Source organism: Staurois parvus, unplaced genomic scaffold, assembly GCF_062004578.1.
Source record: "Staurois parvus isolate SC_StPar_1 unplaced genomic scaffold, SC_StPar_1.0 ptg000224l, whole genome shotgun sequence".
In the NCBI taxonomy this organism is placed as follows: Eukaryota; Metazoa; Chordata; class Amphibia; order Anura; family Ranidae; genus Staurois; species Staurois parvus.
The window spans coordinates 1,149,167-1,169,276 of NW_028318020.1; the positions used below are offsets into that span (position 1 = coordinate 1,149,167).

A 20,110-nucleotide genomic window follows, 5' to 3' on the forward strand; every position below is an offset into this window, starting at 1 on the left:
GGCAATGATGACACTACACAGGCAGCCAATGGGCAATCATTACACTATGCAGCCAACACAATGATGGAGTGCCGGGGTCAGGAGTATGGAGCATAGAGCCCCTTACATTGCTGCTCAGGAGGAAGGAAACATTCCCCAGCCGGCCAGGAAGAATATGTTCCATCATTGGTGTCAGAGGGAGGGAAATACTGAGGGGTCTGAGGGAAGTAGAGGAGCTGAGGGGTCTCTGAGGAGGTAGTGGGACTAAAGAACTCTGGATCCTCTGAGGGTTTCCTGCCTTTGAAGGACTCTGGGACCTCTGAGGAGGAGGAGTAGCTGAAGAACTTTGGGAGTCTGTTAGGAAGTAATAGGGCTGAACAACTCTGAGAGGTTAGTGGGGCTGAAGGACTGTGGGGGCCTCTGAGGGGGTATTCAGGCTGCAAGGCTCTGAGGTAAGAGGGGGCTTTAGGGCTCATAGGAACTCTTGGTCTCTGATGGTCCTCCCACCCCACCTTCACTTACTTTTCTGACCTCCTTAAAGAACTCCTGTCAGCACGTGTAGGAAGTCTTCACCTCACCATCTCACTGGTCAAGACACAAAATAGAACAAAGAAGGACACTTGGTCCTTGGGGAGGTCTGTTTGCATAGCATTAATGCTTAATGGGCGGACAGTCCAATACCTTCCCATACCACAGAATCTGGCAGTGCCTGGTAATAGAATTCAGAGCCAGAAAAATCCACTGCCACTCTGTACAATGTCCTGGAAATGTCAGAATACTTGGCAACTAGGAGATCAAACCCTTCCTCCTGCTGTCCTCCTCCTACCTACACATAGAAGAGATGAGAACAGGCTCCTCCCCCACAGCTCTCTACTCCACTAGCACCATCCTCCTGCTACCCAATCCCTTCTCTTACTGCAGAGAGTGACAGTGACATCACTCCTGTCAGTCAGCAGGCTGCTGGAGATTGGAGCCTTGCAGCTGGAGTTCTGCCAATTATCCTGATTATCCAGTAATTCCGGCCAGCAAGTTCCCCTTCCTGGACCTCATGATGAGCCGACATTGACCTCACAGCACTGCCTCAGAGCAAACTAGTCATAGGAAGGATCGTATTGATCATTCCTTGTCTGCAGATCTAATACTCATCAAAACCAGTTCAGAGACCAAATAAACCCAACAGAGAAAAGGGGATTTCTGATCTGGCAGGACAAGAGGGTCCCGGGACCTTTAAAATTTTGTAAACCCTAAACAGTCCAGACTAAATGTCTTCTCATGGGGGGAGTAGTTCTTCAATGTCCAGCAACCCTCCTATTCCCCCCTCACATCCACATCCTATTATTGTGTGACCAATACCATCCAAATCATTCTTACTTTCATTTCCCAAAGTTATCCGTCTACAAGGAGACCTGTATAGATCACATGATGGCACCAATGAGGATGGAGGAGGACCGGAGTCACATGACTGAGAAGATACTAAACCTCACCCTGGAGATCATCTACCTGCTGACCGGAGAGGTGAGGAGGATTCTGGGAGGTCACATGACATCACTCTTATCTCTATTAATAAAACACAGACCTGACCGGAGAGGTGAGGAGGATTCTGGGAGGTCACATGACATCACTCTTATCTCTATTAATAAAACACAGACCTGACCGGAGAGGTGAGGAGGATTCTGGGAGGTCACATGACATCACTCTTATCTCTATTAATAAAACACAGACCTGACCACAGAGGTGAGGAGGATTCTGGGAGGTCACATGACATCACTCTTATCTCTATTAATAAAATGCAGACCTGACCGGAGAGGTGAGGAGGATTCTGGGAGGTCACATGACATCACTCTCATCTCTATTAATAAACAGACCTGACCGGAGAGGTGAGGAGGATTCTGGGAGGTCACATAACATCACTCTTATCTATATTAATAAAACACAGACCTGACCGGAGAGGTGAGGAGGATTCTGGGAGGTCACATGACATCACTCTCATCTCTATTAATAAACAGACCTGACCGGAGAGGTGAGGAGGATTCTGGGAGTCTAACATGATATTCCTATTTGTTCCTCAATACAGAGATTTCCTCTTCTGAAGTCAGGTGATCATATGACCATCACAGTGCCTCCATGTGACTCCCTAAACCCTGAGAGACACAACATGCAGAAGATTCTAGAAGTCACCAAGAAGATGATGGAGCTGCTGACAGGAGAGGTGAGCGGTGCCGGGAATTCTGGGACATTCTCCAGTAACAGACAAGGGATGTGTCTGGATGGTGACTGTATCATTGTGTGTGTCAGGTTCCTATAAGGTGTCAGGGTGTCACTGTCTATTTCTCCATGGAGGAGTGGGAGTATTTAGAAGGACACAAGGATCTCTACAAGGACGTCATGATGGACAATCAGCCGCCCCTCACATCACCGGGTAAGAGGAGACTTTATTGTAAAGGAGAGAGCAGTACGGAGGATCCACCTAGATCCCCCATCATCTGATAAACACATAGAAACAATGGATTCAGTCAGTGTGTGTGTTTCCTACAGATGGATCCAGTCATGGGAACCCACCAGAGAGATGTCCCCGTCCTCTGTATTCCCGGGATTCCACACAGGAAGGTCACACCATCCCTCACCATCATCAGGTAGATGAGGAACAATCACTGATAGTATCATTAGGATCTGTACATTATCTGCATTGTTACCATTGATGGCATTTTTATTATATATTCAGAGTGGAATCCTCGGGGATGATAATATTGATGTTAAAGAAGAGTATAAAGAGGAGGATGAGGAGTATGGAGTGATGGAGGAGTTTTCAGAAGGACACAAGGATATGATGGAGCCACCTAATACCAGGAACCCACCAGAGAGATGTCCCCGTCCTCTGTATTCCTGGGATTCCCCACAGGATGATTCTACCATCCCTCACTGTTACATGGTTGGTTGGACTGAGCATCTAGAATATAGACTTGAGGAAAAATATGTGGATTTTTCATGTAAGTTTACATTTATATATTTTTGGTTAAATTTCTCATTCTCTTGGTTTAGGGTGAAGATCTGATGGATATAAAAGTTGAGGTGAAAGCAGAAGAAGAAGAGGCGTATGTGAGGGATGATCAGCAGTCTATGGAGGAGGATGGAATAACGGGGACATTTATAGAGGAGGACACTCCTACAGAGATCAGCACAGGTGGGTCATGAACACTAAATCCATTCCTCCACCCATACTGCTCACTGATTGGTCCAGAGTAGGGCGGGGACTGGGTGATATCAGCCTGTAATCCCCTGGTCACTTTCCTGAGCTGTGTTCCCCGTCCTGTATTCCTGGATTTCTCTCGGATAATCTTCCTTCTCTGTTCTGCAGACACAATTTATGTATCTAGACTGGATTTATGGAGATTCTGGGGATCAGCTGGAAGCTAAATCTTAATTCATTGCCTCTGCTCAACGTAGACACCTGTCAGAGCCTAGACTTGAACCCAGGACCTCTACTGTGTCTGGCAGTAACTCTTCTCACTGAGTTACCTGATATAATGGACGGCACTCTGCTTATCCATTGCTTTGTTTTCTGCTGAGCCTTGAACTCTTTGCTCCTCCCATGAACTTCCTGATTTAAGCCATGTCTCTGCACTTCCTGGTTGGCAGATATTTGTTCCTTCTCCATCCAATATCTTGCCCTTGTCTCTCCTGCTACTTTCTGTACCTTCACTACTGACCTGCAGCCACTTGTTCCATCTGGAGCTTTGGTGATACTGGTTAGTGCTTAGACCCCGCACCTCAGATGAGCCCATGTCATCTGTCAGGGTGACCTGCCTGTATACCTATCCTGTTGGTTGGTCTTCTTCTATAAATACTGGTCTCTGAGCCTGAGCTCTGACCAGCACAGAAAAATCTGACCCAAACATGGAGGCCGCTATAGCCTACCAAGAAAAATGTTCCGAACTGGAAAATGTAGTAAAGGGGCAACAGGAGAAAATCCATGACTGCAAAGACGATTGCTGGGCATATGTTCCCATGATGTTGCTAACACAGGCATGCCTCTGTCATGATGAGTGATAGAGGGGGTGGGGACCCTCGTCCTATAATCCCCTCATCACTGTCCCTCTTATAAAAGACAGTTCTGGTTGTTTCCTCACTCTCTGACTAAGGTCCTTGAATAAAGAAATGACCTGGTAGGAGATCAGAGGAGCCATTTCCTAGTTCCCTTGAGGGTGGAATTGTAAGCTCCTCAGAGACCAAGCTGCCTGATGTGGGCGGAGTCCTGGTTTGGGGGAACCAATCAGCTCCTGTCTAGTAATCCTCTTTGTCTTTGTATTTTAGTCCATGGCCGGGAGATGAGGAAAACCTCCGAGGATTGTCTCACTTTGTCTCCAGACTGGAAAGTAGAGGATGAGGACATCACACAGTATAGTCCAGGAGAAAACCCGGCTCCCTCCAATGTCCATCCGGCACCACCCAGTGTAGATGGACCATCGGATTCCTCGTATCCTGAGGAACCTCAGACTGTGCGGGACCGGGCCGGCCTTCCAACAGTGGAGAGTCTCTCCTGTAGTGAGGGCGTGAAGAGGTTCTGTTCTACATACAATCTTAATGTGCATAAAAAATCTCACACGGGGGAGAAGTCGTATTCCTGTCCTGAGTGCGGGAAATGTTTTACAAGTAAGTCCAATCTTTACAAACACCAGAGATCTCACACAGGGGAGAAGCCGTATTCCTGTCCTGAGTGTGGGAAATGTTTTTCAGAGAAGTCCAGTCTTTACACACATCAGAGATCTCACACAGGTGAGAAGCCGTATTCCTGTTCTGAGTGCGGGAAATGTTTTTCAATGAAGTCCCATCTATACACACATCAGAGATCTCACACGGGGGAGAAGCCGTATTCCTGTTCTGAGTGCGGGAAATGTTTTTCACTGAAATCCAATCTTTACAGACATCAGAGATTTCACACGGGGGAGAAGCCGTATTCCTGTTCTGAGTGCGGGAAATGTTTTTCAGAGAAGTCCAATCTTTACACACATCAGAGATCTCACACGGGGGAGAAGCCATATTCCTGTCCCGAGTGCGGGAAATGTTTTTCAACGAAGACCCATCTGTGCACACATCAGAGATCTCACACGGGGGAGAAGCCGTATTCCTGTTCTGAGTGCGGGAAATATTTTTTACTGAAGTCCAGTCTTTACAGACATCAGAGATCTCACACGGGGGAGAAGCCGTATTCCTGTCCTGAGTGCGGGAAATGTTTTTCAGTGAAGTCCAGTCTTTACACACATCAGAGATCTCACACGGGGGAGAAGGCATATTCCTGTCCTGAGTGCGGGAAGTGTTTTACAAGTAAATCCAATCTTTACACACACCAGAGATCTCACACAGGGGAGAAGCCGTATTCCTGTCCTGAATGTGGGAAATGGTTTTCAGAGAAGTCCAGTCTTTATACACATCAGAGATCTCACACAGGTGAGAAGCCATATTCTTGTCCTGAGTGCGGGAAATGTTTTTCAATGAAGTCCCATCTATACACACATCAGAGATCTCACACGGGGGAGAAGCCATATTCCTGTTCTGAGTGTGGGAAATGTTTTTCACTGAAGTCCAATCTTTACAGACATCAGAGATCTCACACAGGGGAGAAGCCATATTCCTGTCCTGAGTGTGGGAAATGTTTTTCAGACAAGTCCCATCTATACAAACATCAGAGATCTCACACAGGGGAGAAGCCATATTCCTGTCCAGAGTGCAGGAAATGTTTTTCAGACAAGTCCCATCTATACACACATCAGAGATCTCACACAGGGGAGAAGGCATATTCTTGTCCTGAGTGTGGGAAATGTTTTACAAGGAAGTCTAATCTTTACAAACATCAGAGGTCTCACACGGGGGAGAAATAACTTTCCTGTCCTAAGTGTGGGAAATGTTCCTCACTGAAGTCCTGTCTTCCTGTACATCAGGGATCCCACACAACCCTGGAGGTGTATTAGTGCCTTGAGTGCGGGAAATGTCTTCTAGATGAATGTTGCTGGACATCCCAGCTCTCATGTGGGGAAGAAGCACACCCTGATATACACCTCAGATATACTCCATGGCTGATCTTCATCATGGAAGAAACAGTTGATAAGGAGATGAGAGGCCCCCAAAGACATGGATGAAGTGCAGTAAATGTCGGGGTGCAGAGTGGTCAGTGGATCCTGGAAATGAAGGACACAACTTCAGCCCTTCTTGGGTGTCGGAGTTGCGTTTCCTGATAATGATATAGCGGGTTACAGAGCTAGAAGCCGGGAGAGCCCAGATCTCGTTATCGGGGAACTTTACACAGACAACAAGAACTTCTGAAGTTGATGTCCTTCATTTCAAGGCTCTACAGAACAGTGGTGACCCCGAAGCGTCTCTCTGTCTTCAGTCCATCCTTCTCCCATCCCCCAACAGGAGGGAAGGAGAACTCCGCCCCAAACTAGGGGGGAACTTTCCTCTCATTATTTCCCTTGGCTTCTGTGTGGGTTTGGGTGGTTGGAGGAGTGCGGCACGAGAGGGAACACAGCTTGTTGTTCTATGTCTACATATGGGGTCTGGGTAGAGGGGATCCACCGGAAAATATTTCTACTCTTTGATTTTCTGCAAATCGTTCAAAGACTTTGAAGGGCGATATTATGTGTGCTTTGTAAAGGGGATTGGCCCAATAGATACCACCCCACTTAGAGATTAGATGAACTAATATGACCAGCATTCATTCAGCCATGTCACATGTTGGGATCTTTTCTACAATACTTTGTTATAATATTGGAACACGTTGTGTATTGTATTGTACACCAATAATAATGACTCCGCCCCCACATTCCAGACAAGGGATCTTTCTGACCAATCAGATTTCTTCCTTTGTTATTTCCTGATTTTTTTCTGCAATCTTGTTAAAAGTGAAATTATAATAAAAAATGTATTGAATGAAAAACAAAATGGTGTGTGTGTGCAATGATGACAGAGCTGTGTATCCAGAAACGGCTGGTCGGTGACACTTCCATATACAGCCCAATGAAGTGACAAGGAAGCCCTAGAACCCTTTGGAGGAACCCTGGCTGAGAAAGGCTGGACTAGGCAGTCACATATCTCTGCCCCCCTTGCAGGGTTCCCAACCCTCCGTGACTTTTATTACTGACACAACATGAACATTTACTGACGGAGGACATGTTTTTCCTGACATCCTGAAAAATGACAGAACTCCTGTTAGGATGTCAGACGATGGATATTGAATCCATATAACAGGACATGTGATCACTGACAGTCCCCAGAACAAGCCATCTGCCTGGTTTACACCTAATAATTCAATCCATGGTGACCACAAATCAGCCCAACGCAGACACATGAAAACCAAGTTCTGCTCGGCATGCCATGGAGAGTAATGGGCACGGTCAGATGGGAGGGCTTAGAAGAGGATGATGTCACAGACCCGCCCCCTGATCACCTACCTCTAAATGAAGAAAGCAGCTGATTGGGTGAGTACACATTGCTGTGACCTCCATGCTTAGCTTCACAGTGCGGCAATTTTACCTTCACATGCCGAGTCTCACAGGTGGCACCGCCTGTCATCCATTGTGCTGAAATGTCATTGCAGCAACTCAGAATGGTCCTCAGTAGTCTGTATGGCCCCCATGTGCTTCTATTCATGCCTGACAACATCGGGGGAGGCTCCTAATAAGATATCACCAGCAAGACTCCCATCATCCATCCACTACACATCTGCATCAGAGGCTGGTCAGGAGCTCTGAGGAAAGGGATTCATCCCCGAAACGCGTCAGCCATTTGACCGCACTGACACTTGGAACACCTTGCTTGCCGTTGTGGCCATCGTCATTATGCAAATGCTTTTTAGATACATGCTTCACCCGTGAGTCTGGTTTTATTTTTCATACCTTCCAATAAACCTTGGATAATGCACAAGGTGTGTGCGCACCTGTTTATTCTCTATCTAGTGGCTGATCTCCCCGTCTGAGGAGGGCTGCACCCCTGAAGCATTTCCTTTGGTTGTCACTGTCCTGGTTCTCTTGGCTTCCCTTTTGGCTGTGCATATCCTGAGACGCTGGAGACTACATACGATATCCAGTTTGGTTGCAACCTGGTGGCGTCGGATGGACCAAAGCATGATATCCTAGAGGTGTTCTGTTGGATTTAGGTCAGGTAAGTGAAAGGATTGATTTTCTTATCCCCTCAGAGACCCCCGGTCTGTGGAGAGATTCCTGGTTTATCAGCAGAATTCTGGGAACACCCCTGGAACACGGAAATAACGGCAGCTTATGTTCAGAGATGGTCAAAGTTTATTAGACATTACTAAGATTATATAGGATACAGAAATAATAAGGGGGGGGAGCGAGTTCTAGAACTGTAACTTGTAAGTTTCCATCATGAGCTGACTACATGAAACATGACATATACATTTCTTGGTATAAACTGTTTTTGCTAGTTTTCTGAGAAATAGCCGGGCAAAGAAAACTTCAGGGTCATGTTATCTTTTGTTGATACATCCTTCAGCAAACTAAAACAGTTCCATTAAACTTCTAATATATCTGCAAAAACCTAACTTAATACTTAAAATAACGTACATCAACACAATGGAGGTTCTCTAGATCCTTTCTGAAAGGATTAAATGGAATATAACTGAATCCATTTTGTATACACTAATACAAGATGCTAGTTTAATATACATATATGAGATATGTACACACTAAAAAAACTGTCTATGTCAGCTTCATGTAGAAATGAGTGTTTTTGCAAATTTTACAAAAAAGCAGATAAGGTTTACTCTCATTTCTACAAAGTTTTAACCACAACTTGGGCGTTGGGTCAGATTCCAGCCATGGTCTGGGCGTTGGGTCAGATTCCAGCCATGGTCTGGGCGTTGGGTCAGATTCCAGCCATGGTCTGGGCGTTGGGTCAGATTCCAGCCATGGTCTGGGCGTTGGGTCAGATTCCAGCCATGGTCTGGGCTTTGGGTCAGATTCCAGCCATGGTCTGGGCGTTGGGTCAGATTCCAGCCATGGTCTGGGCGTTGGGTCAGATTCCAGCCATGGTCTGGGCGTTGGGTCAGATTCTAGCCATGGTCTGGGCGTTGGGTCAGATTCCAGCCATGGTCTGGGCGTTGGGTCAGATTCCAGCCATGGTCTGGGCGTTGGGTCAGATTCCAGCCATGGTCTGGGCGTTGGGTCAGATTCCAGCCATGGTCTGGGCGTTGGGTCAGATTCCAGCCATGGTCTGGGCGTTGGGTCAGATTCCAGCCATGGTCTGGGCGTTGGACCAGATATGGTATGATAGTTAAAGCAGAAGAGTGAAAATGCAAACCTCATACAAATAATTGTTGACTTAAGGTAGAAAAATGTCCATGTATCTGATTGGATGGTCTGAGGATGTGTTTGCCCAAAGACTACAGTATAATAACCCTGATGTTATGCCAACAAAACTGAAGTGTTTGCAATCGCAACTGAGGTGACTTGAGTGCATTCACTTTCCGAGATCTCGTAGCTGTGTCCAGGTGTGACCGTTGATATCTTGAGGGGGCCCCAAGGAACAGGAAAAAGACCACCTACTTACTTTCAGTGGTGTCAGAAGTGGGATAATTGCCAAGGTAAGTAAGAGTTTTTTTTTTTAATGCTTTCTTTACCGAGGTAATTATTCTAAATAGAGATGAGCGAAGTATTCAAAAATTCGATTCGGCGAATTCGAGGAATAAATTTGATTTGAGTCGAATATATTCGCTGCGAATTTAACTTATAAAAGGGTGTTTCTAGGCTTCAGAGAGCCTTTATATTAGTGCTGAACACTGTACCTTTAATTTAAATGTCCTAGGAGTCTGCTGGGGAAGAGAAATAATACTGTCAGTCAGTATGACATGCAGATGAGTGCCGTCGATCTTAGAATCACCGCACACTTCACTCATTTGGGCAGTCACGGGGCCAAAACCAGAGTGTGGAGCCACAGTGTGGCGGTGGAGGCAGCAGCAATGGGAGGCCATACAGCAACCTATGACAAAATGGAACCCACCAGCAGTGTGAGGAGACCTGAAAGTGGCACATGGCAGAGTGTGGCGATGGAGACAGCAGCAATGGGAGGCCGTACAGGGACCCATGACACACTCTGGACCTGGCAGCAGCATGAGGAGGCGGTACAGGGGCCCATGACAGATTACGGGCCTGGCAGCAGCATGAGGAGGCGGTACGGGGGCCCATGGCAGATTACGGGCCTGGCAGCAGCAATGGGAGGCCATACAGCACCCTATGACAAAATGGAACCCACCAGCAGTGTGAGGAGACCTGAAAGTGGCACATGGCAGAGTGTGGCGATGGAGACAGCAGCAATGGGAGGCCGTACAGGGACCCATGACACACTCTGGACCTGGCAGCAGCATGAGGAGGCGGTACAGGGGCCCATGACAGATTACGGGCCTGGCAGCAGCATGAGGAGGCGGTACGGGGGCCCATGGCAGATTACGGGCCTGGCAGCAGCAATGGGAGGCCATACAGCACCCTATGACAAAATGGAACCCACCAGCAGTGTGAGGAGACCTGAAAGTGGCACATGGCAGAGTGTGGCGATGGAGACAGCAGCAATGGGAGGCCGTACAGGGACCCATGACACACTCTAGACCTGGCAGCAGCATGAGGAGGCGGTACAGGGGCCCATGACAGATTACGGGCCTGGCAGCAGCATGAGGAGGCGGTACGGGGGCCCATGGCAGATTACGGGCCTGGCAGCAGCAATGGGAGGCCCGTAATCTGCCAGCACCCTATGACAAAATGGAACCCACCAGCAGTGTGTGAGGAGACCTGAAAGTGGCACATGGCAGAGTCTGGCGATGGAGACAGCAGCAATGGGAGGCCGTACAGGGACCCATGACACACTCTGGACCTGGCAGCAGCATGAGGAGGCGGTACAGGGGCCCATGGCAGATTACGGGCCTGGCAGCAGCAATGGGAGGCCCGTAATCTGCCAGCACCCTATGACAAAATGGAACCCACCAGCACTGTGAGGAGACCTGAAAGTGGCACATGGCAGAGTCTGGCGATGGAGACAGCAGCAATGGGAGGCCGTACAGGGACCCATGGCACACTCTGGACCTGGCACCAGCATGAGGAGGCGGTACAGGGGCCCATGACAGATTACGGGCCTGGCAGCAGCATGAGGAGGCGGTACAGAGGCCCATGACAGATTACGGGCCTGGCAGCAGCATGAGGAGGTGGTACGGGGGCCCATGGCAGATTAGGGGCCTGGCAGCAGCAATGGGAGGCCGTACAGGGACCCATGACACACTCTGGACCTGGCAGCAGCATGAGGAGGCGGTACAGGGGCCCATGACAGATTACGGGCCTGGCAGCAGCATGAGGAGGCGGTACGGGGGCCCATGGCAGATTAGGGGCCTGGCAGCAGCAATGGGAGGCCATACAGCACCCTATGACAAAATGGAACCCACCAGCAGTGTGAGGAGACCTGAAATTGGCACATGGCAGAGTGTGGCGATGGAGACAGCAGCAATGGGAGGCCGTATAGGGACCTATGACACACTCTGGACCTGGCAGCAGCATGAGGAGGCGGTACAGGGGCCTATGACAGATTACGGGCCTGGCAGCAGCATGAGGAGGCGGTACAGGGGCCCATGGCAGATTACGGGCCTGGCAGCAGCAATGGGAGGCCCGTAATCTGCCAGCACCCTATGACAAAATGGAACCCACCAGCAGTGTGAGGAGACCTAAAAGTGGCACATGGCAGAGTGTGGCGATGGAGACAGCAGCAATGGGAGGCCGTACAGGGACCCATGACACACTCTGGACCTGGCAGCAGCAAGAGGAGGCGGTACAGGGGCCCATGGCAGAGTGGCGAAGCGTAAGCAGCTTAAATTGAAGGCCATACAGAGGCCTATGTTAAAAATAATAACATGTTTGGGGCATGATTCATGGCGGATTTAGTCAGTTGTGTCAGGAACTGGTGGTTTGAAATCCAGACTAATCCACGCCTGATTCATTTTCACAAACGTGAGTCTCTCCACACTTTGGGTGGACAGTCGTGTCCTCTGCGGAGTTACAATACCTCCTGCCGCACTAAACACGCGCTCCGATGCCACGCTACTGGCAGGGCATGACAGCCTTTCAAGGGCAAATTCAGCTAGTTGGGGCCAAAGGTCAAGTTTCGTTGCCCAGTAGTCAAGGGGATTGTCTACCTCGGTTGGCAGGGTGCTGTCCAAGTAGGCCCAAGCCTGTTGTTTGAGGTCCTGCTCCAGGTCCACCTGATGCTGCTGCTGCTGCTGCGGCTGGTTAGTAGTTTCCTCACTGCGCTGGTGAAGAAAGCTACTCATCATCGACTGCAGACTGAGGCAGCCGCTGCTGGTGGAGCTGCCACTGCTCCTACCACCCCACCCCTCCCCTGCTGCCATGGCAGCGGAACGCGAGCGCGCAGGGCCCACAGTGTCTGAGGATGGACGTTGGCGCAGAAAGGCAGAGACCAACTGACTACATAGGTGGTTTTTATAGTACGTTATTTTGGCCTCCCTCTCAGCAGGTGTGAAAAAGGCCACCATTTTTGAAAGGTAGCGAGGGTCCAACAAGGTGGACAGCCAAAAGTCATCCCTCTGTCTGATGGTTATTATTCGGCTGTCGCTACGCAAGCAACCGAGCATGCTATGGGCCATTTGTGCCAAGGAATGCGAGGGACTCCCTGCCTCCATCTCCACAGCATACTGCCACGGTGCGTCTGGGTCCTCTGTCTCCTCCTCCTCCTCTACCAGATGCTCCTGCTCCTCCACTCCTGTCCGCTGAGTGGAAAAACCACCCATTTCACTCAATAATTCCTGAGCACCAATGTCCTCCTCTACCTCCTCCTCTTCTTCCTGTCCTGCCCCCACAGGGGTCATGTGGCGTTGAGATCTGTGCGCCACGTCTACCGCACCCTGACCAGCCATTGTTAACAGCATTTGTTCCAGGACGTGCAACAGAGGAATGACGTCGTTCATCCCATAGTCCTGCCGACTCACGAATAGCGTGGCCTCCTCAAAGGGCCTGAGCAAGCGGCAGGTGTCACGCATGAGCTGCCAATGGCTGACATCGAAGTTACACAGGGGAGTACCTTTATCCGCTTGTAACATCAGGAAATCGGTGATGGCCTTTCGCTGTTCGTAAAGGCGGTCTAACATATGTAGGGTTGAATTCCACCTTGTTGCAACGTCGCAGATCAGGCGATGCTGTGGAATTCCATTCTGCCGCTGCAGCTCAAGGAGGGTGTGCTTTGCGGTGTAGGAATGGCTGAAATGCATGCAAAGTTTACGTGACATTTTAAGGATGTCTTGCAGTGGGATGGTGGATTTTAGGAACCGCTTGACAACCAGATTGAACACGTGAGCCATGCATGGCGCATGCCACAACCTTCCTTGACGCAGAGCAGACACCATGTTCTTTCCGTTGTCGGTCAACATGGTTCCGATTTTCAGTTTGCGCGGAGACAGCCATCTGTCGATTTCTCTGTTTATTACACTCAGAAGTTCCTCCCCTGTGTGACTACGTTTGCCAAGGCATACCAGGTGCAGCACAGCGTGACACCGTTGCGCCCTGCACATGTGATATGCCGGTCGGGTAATGGGACTTGGCACGGGGGTGGCGGCTGAGGACACGGCGGAAGAAGAGGTGGTAGAGGCGGACATCTTTGCTGGACCAAGGACGTGCAAACGTGGAGGCAAAAGCGGCGTGACCTGTCCAAGTTGCTGGTGCGGCTGTGCCGGCACCACGTTCACCCAGTGGGCCGTAAATGACATGTACTGTCCCTGACCGTAGTTACAGCTCCACACGTCGGCGCTGCCGTGCACTTTGGCAGAGACCGACATGCTCAAAGACTGGCCCACCATCTCTTCTACATGTGAATGCAGGGCTGGCACTGCCTTTTTGGCGAAGAAATGCCGGCTTGGCACTCTCCACCGCGGCGCGGCACAAGCCATCATTTCTCGGAAAGGTGCTGAGTCCACCACTTGGAAAGGAAGGGACTGCAGCACCAGCAAATTGGACAGGAGGACGTTCAGCTTCTGCACCGTCGGGTGCGTGCTCGCAAACTGTTGTCTCTTGGAAACGGATTCCAAGAAAGACTGCTGACGGAATCCGTGAAGAGGAGTAGCAGGAGAAGGAGCATCTGAACGAGCGGAAGATGCCAACGAGCGACAACTCCCCTCAGCAGAGGTGTTGGAGCCTTGACTGGCTGATAGAGGGCGATTGACGTCGGGTGATGGAGCAAGTAACGGAGCGGGTGATGGAGCGGGGGCTGGGGCAGGCAGAACCGCCGTATCTTTATCACGGTTTTCCCAGGCCACCGAATGGCGACGCTGCATATGCTGACGCAACGCTGTAGTCCCAACATGGGCCCCCTGGCCACGCTTGACTTTCTGGCCACATAGTCGACATACGGCTACGTTTACATCCTCGGGCGGCTTGACGAAAAATTGCCACACTGCCGAGTAGGAAACTTTGCCCCCGCTACTCCTCACTGGCTGACTGCTACTTCCTCCGTGCACACCGGCACCACTACTGGCCGTGGTGGTAGGCTGCAGTGGAGCTGGTGCTCTACTCCGTTGCCGTTTGCCTCCACTGACACTGCTGCGACCCTGCTGCCTCCTGGGCAACCCACCGACTGTTTTGCTCGCTGCCAAGCTGGCACCCTCTTCTCCTGATGATGCGAAAGCAATAGCCTGATGACGACAAGGCTGCCAAGTGCGATCAGCCTCATCATCATCAATTAGGGTCTCCGCCTCACTACTAGCCCCCTCGGCTGCGTGTGGGTCAGGAGACAGACCTGTCTCTAGACCGGCTACCGAGCCACTCTCCTCGCCAGTACTTCTTCGCCTGGCTGCTGAAGAGGCGGATGTCTCCCCCCGTTCCTGACTGCCCTCTGTTAGCTCGTCCTCACTGAGCCCACAGCATGCGATACTTCGCTTGGTGAGGGAACACCAAAGGACAGGGGCAGGTAGAGGACACGTGATTTCAGTGGGCTTGCTCCCGGGCCATGCCAACTAACGGTTGTGTCTGACGTACACACCGACCGTTGGCTGTAGGTGTCAGAGGTGACCTGGGAAGAGGAAGACGACCGAGCCAACCAATCGATGACGGCAGGGTTGTCGGTGGAGACACGACCGCTGGATGACACCGGGAGCACTGGCCTCTGGCTGCGACTAGTGCTGCCTCGATCCCTTCCTCTGCTGCCACGTCTGCTCGCTCCTGAAACATTGCCTCCTCTGCCACTCCTCTGCGTGTTGTCTGACATACTCTTTAATTCTATAAGCACCCCAAAAATAACGTAACGATTCTGTGTCCCTCAGTAACAATGCTGTGTCCCTGAGTAACAATTCTGTGTCCCTGAGTAACAATTCTGTGTCTGTCCCTGAGTAACAATTCTGTGTCCCTGAGTAACAATTCTGTGTCCCTGAGTAACAATTCTGTGTCTGTCCCTGAGTAACAATTCTGTGTCCCTGAGTAACAATTCTGTGTCCCTCAGTAACAATTCTGTGTCCCTGAGTAACAATTCTGTGTCCCTGAGTAACAATTCTGTGTCTGTCCCTGAGTAACAATTATGTGTCCCTGAGTAACAATTCTGTGTCTGTCCCTGAGTAACAATTCTGTGTCCCTGAGTAACAATTCTGTGTCCCTGAGTAACAATTCTGTGTCCCTCAGTAACGATTCTGTGTCCCTCAGTAACAATTCTGTGTCCCTGAGTAACAATTCTGTGTCCCTGAGTAACAATGAGTAACAATTCTGTGTCCCTGAGTAACAATTCTGTGTCCCTGAGTAACAATTATGTGTCCCTCAGTAACAATTCTGTGTTCCTGAGTAAGAATTCTGTGTCCCTGAGTGACAATTCTGTGTCCCTGAGTAACAATTCTGTGTCCCTCAGTAACGATTCTGTGTCCCTCAGTAACAATTCTGTGTCCCTGAGTAACAATTCGGTGTCCCTGAGTAACAATGAGTAACAATTCTGTGTCCCTCAGTAACAATTCTGTGTCCCTGTAAGGGACCGCCCGGCGGTACCACTAGCACTCCACTGGTCGGATGTTCCCAGCGCACGGAGTCTAAGCCCCAGGGTACTTGTTCACCAGGGCCCCTGATGGTGGGGATGGACTTGGAGTACCCTAGGACCAGGTCGTGACTACTGAGGACACCCGTCAGTGGTAGGGGTATTCGCCAGGGGCTCCCACGGGAGAGAGCCAGGTATGAGGAGGTCTGGAGACCCCGTAGAGAGGGACGGATGGATGGATGGATGGCTGAGCAGGAGCAGGGTCATACAAGCCGGGTCGGTAACTATGGGGACGGTGCGGTACAGAGCAGCGGGCAGAGAATAGTCGGGTCACACGCCAGGTCAGCAACAGCAGGTCAGATCCAATAGGGGGCATTCAGGAGAGAGGTCAGGCAAGCAAGGGTCAAAACAGGAGAAAACAGCAAGGTCAGGGCACAATCCGGGTCAGCAACTTACTTCAGACAGGTTCACAGGATACAAAAGACCAAAAGGCACTGAATGACAGCTCAGGGCCGTTTAAATATCCCGCCCTGCACTGTCATTGGTGCCAGGCGCGCGCCCGCGGTCACTACTGCGCATGCGCGAACCTGATTGCCGCGGTCGGCCAAGTCCCGGCGCTCGCGTACAGGGAGGTGTACTGCGCCTGCGCCGGGACCAGCAGCGCGACGATCTCCGACATTGCCCCCCCCCCTACGGGCAACCTCCGGATGCCCACCCGATCTCTCCACCACGGGTGATCATGAAGAAACTCCCGGACTAGTCTAGGTGCGTGGACATTATGAGCCGGTTTCCAGGAATTGTCCTCAGGACCATAGCCCTTCCACTTAATTAGGAATTGGGTCTGGCCCCCCCTTCTTCGGCACTTAAGGATCGTTTCCACCTCAAATTCCTCTTGTCCTTCAACCGTTATGGCCTCAGGGGGTCTGGATTCTCGTTCTGGGAAGGCATCTGGGATCACTGGCTTCAGCAGAGATACATGGAAAACTGGATGAATTCTGAACGTGGCCGGAAGGATCAGCTCATATGCCACTTCGTTGACCATCCGCTTTACCTGAAAAGGCCCCACAAATTTAGGTCCCAATTTTTTCGAGGGACAAAGCATCTTTAAGTTGGTTGTGGCCAACCACACCTTCTGCCCAGGCCGCAACGCCAAATCCCCTCTTCGTTTCTTGTTAAACTCCTTCTTATTGTCCTCTTGGGCCCGAGCGATGGCTTCCTGGAGTAATTTGTTATTGACGGAGAAGAAGGTCAACGCATCCTGCGTGGCTGGAACTGGGCATTCAGAGACCAAGTCAGGGAGAAAGACAGGGTGAAACCCATAATTCGAAAAGAATGGGGACTGCCCCGTTGCCGAATGGCTTGCGTTGTTATAAGCGAACTCCGCCAGGGGTAAAAGAGACAGCCAATCATCGTGCAGGAAAGACGTGTAGCAACGCAAGTATTGCTCCAGGGTCTGGTTCGTCCTCTCGGTCTGACCGTTGGTCTGAGGGTGGAACGCGGAGGAGAGGGACAACTTGATGTCCAGGGCCTTGCACAGAGCCCTCCAAAACTTAGATGTAAACTGGACCCCTCGATCAGAGACGATGTCCTCGGGTACTCCATGAAGTCTAACGATCTCCCGGATAAATATTCGCGCCGTCTCGGTTGCTGACGGAGTCTTCCTTAGTGGCACGAAGTGAGCCATCTTGGATAGGCGATCAATAACCACCAGAATTGCTGTGTGGTCTTGTGACGGTGGGAGCTCGACTATGAAGTCCATCGCGATCTTCTGCCAAGGCCGTTCGGGAATCGGCAAAGGTCGCAACAGCCCCCAGGCTTTGCTCCTTGACGGTTTGCTCTTCTGGCAGATGGTACAGGATCTCACGTAGCGCTTGCAATCCTTAGCCATGTTTGGCCACCAAAACGAGCGCCGGAGAAGCTCCAGAGTCTTGACTGGGCCAAAGTGACCCGCCAGCGGGTGATCGTGGCAATGCCCCAAAACCAGGGTCCGGACTTCCTCAGGTACCATGATAGAATCCTCCTTCCACAGGAGTCCCCCTTTGTTCTGGAGGGATACCCTAACTGGGGTTGGTGTGGCCGTAGATGCTTCTATTAACTTGGAGCGAAGGTCCGACTGGAGCGCCAAGAAGTTCCCTGAGGACAAGATAGTGTCGGGTACCAGTTCTTCTTCGGAGTCCTCAAACATACGAGATAGCGCGTCAGGCTTCGTATTTTTAGATCCGGGCCTGTAAGTAATATGAAAATTGAATCTGGAAAAGAACAGGGCCCATCTTGCCTGCCGTGGGCGTAGACGCTTGGCAGTCCTCAGATATTCCAGATTCTTGTGGTCTGTGAAAATCAATATAGGGTGAGAGGCACCTTCCAGCAGGTATCTCCATTCTTCTAGCGCTGCTTTGATAGCCAGCAGCTCTCGATCCCCGATATCGTAATTCTTCTCTGCTGGGGTGAGTTTCCTCGAGAAGAATGCTACGGGATGGAGTAACTCTTTGGTGCCTTTCCGCTGAGACAGGATGGATCCTACCGCATTCTCTGATGCATCTACCTCCAAGATGTAGGGCAGGGCCGCGTCCGGGTGGCCCAGGATGGGTGCCGAGGTAAACAGCTTTTTCAGAGCTTCGAAAGCTTCTTGAGCCTCTGGTGTCCATTTGAACCGGGTTCCAAGTTTGGTTAGTTGGGTAATGGGGGAGACCAGACCCGAGAAGTTTTTGATGAACTTCCGATAAAAGTTCGCGAACCCTATAAACCGTTGGACACTTTTGTCCGTGGGTTCAGGCCAATCTAAAATTGCAGAGACCTTCTGGGGGTCCATCGCGACCCCCGAAGTGGAGATAATCAGGCCTAGAAACGTGATGCTAGATTGCTCAAAGCAACATTTCTCCGCCTTAGCATATAACCCATGCTGCCGCAATCGCCCCAAAACTTTCGCCACATGTATCCTATGATCCTCTAGAGAGGGTGAAAAAATTAGTATGTCGTCCAAGTAGACGATAACAAAGACATCCAAAAAATCCCTGAAGATGTCGTTCACAAAGTGTTGGAAGGTGGCTGGTGCATTGCACAGCCCAAATGGCATGACCAAGTATTCAAAGTGGCCAAACCGGGTACGGAAAGCAGTTTTCCACTCGTCCCCCTCTCTTATGCGTACCAGGTTATAGGCCCCCCTTAAATCAAGCTTTGTAAAAATAGCCGCAGCCTTTAGGCTCTGAAACAGTTCTGGTACCAATGGCAATGGGTAACGATTTTTTATCGTGACCCTGTTCAGCTCCCGGTAGTCAATACAAGGTCTCAGGGTTTTGTCTTTTTTCTCCACGAAGAAGATTCCCGCTCCTGCTGGAGAAGTGGAGGGGCGGATGAATCCCTTCTGGAGGCTGTCCTCGATATATTCCTTCAGGGCCCCCAATTCAAGCTCAGATAGGGGGAAAATACGCCCAAAAGGGATTTCAGAGCCTGGTAACAGGTCGATTGGACAGTCATATGGGCGGTGGGGGGGCAGAGTGTCGGCTCCCCGCTTACTGAACACATCCAGGAACCCATGATAGGCTGCGGGAATAACCTGTTTCAAGTCGGAGTCTCCTTCGGAGCAAAGGAGAACTCGGGGCCCCGCGGGGCCCGAAGTGCGACAATGTTCCCGACAGTATGGGGAAGGGAACGAGATTGACCCGGTCTCCCAGTCAATCTGGGGGTTATGGGCCCGTAACCATGGGAGCCCCAGAATGACTGGGAAAAGAGGTGATGCAATAGCGTCCAGGCGGAGGAACTCCTGGTGCTGGTTGGCAATGATAGTGGCAATGGGGGGAGTTTCCTGATTAACTACCCCCGATTTTATCTGGGAACCATCAGCCAAAAAGATGTTGAAGCCCTTCTGTCTGTGTTGGAGAGGGATACCCTGTTGGTGAGCAAACTCTAGATCCAGGAAACAGCTGCATGCCCCCGAATCAACTATGGCTGTCACCTCCACGATCTTTCCTGGAAGCTGAAAGGAGAGGGGCACTACTAAGTATTGCGAAGGACAGGTATTGCTAATAGACAAGGAAGAAAAATGGGTGCACTTACTCATTTTTTGAGGGCAGGATCGCACCATATGACCAGCTTCACCGCAGTAAAGGCAGAGGTTCTGGGCTCGTCT

General features: G+C 50.5%; 2 protein-coding genes across 2 annotated transcripts in view; both read left to right on the forward strand.

Annotated features, from left to right (window-relative positions):
* LOC149460606 (uncharacterized) overlaps nt 1-20,110 on the forward strand; it is a 345,151-nt gene that overhangs the window by 274,429 nt on the left and 50,612 nt on the right. The window contains exon 5 of the mRNA XM_089679458.1: nt 4,714-5,641. Coding sequence (XP_089535584.1) covers nt 4,714-5,641 — 928 coding nt within the window. The remainder of the gene's footprint in view (nt 1-4,713; nt 5,642-20,110) is intronic.
* On the forward strand, nt 2,678-3,999 carry LOC149460618 (uncharacterized). Its single transcript, XM_089679444.1, has 2 exons — nt 2,678-2,908; nt 3,019-3,999. Exons 1-2 carry the CDS (start codon nt 2,678-2,680, stop codon nt 3,169-3,171), a joined length of 384 nt encoding a protein of 127 aa, XP_089535570.1. The 3' UTR covers nt 3,172-3,999.

Excerpts from the sequence above, each read along its gene's own strand:
- LOC149460618 (XM_089679444.1), top strand. The coding sequence starts at position 2,678 with ATGGCATTTTTATTATATATTCAGAGTGGAATCCTCGGGGATGATAAT. Across the intron at positions 2,909-3,018 it reads CCATCCCTCACTGTTACATG|GGTGAAGATCTGATGGATAT; the intron begins GTTGGTTGGACT and ends CTCTTGGTTTAG.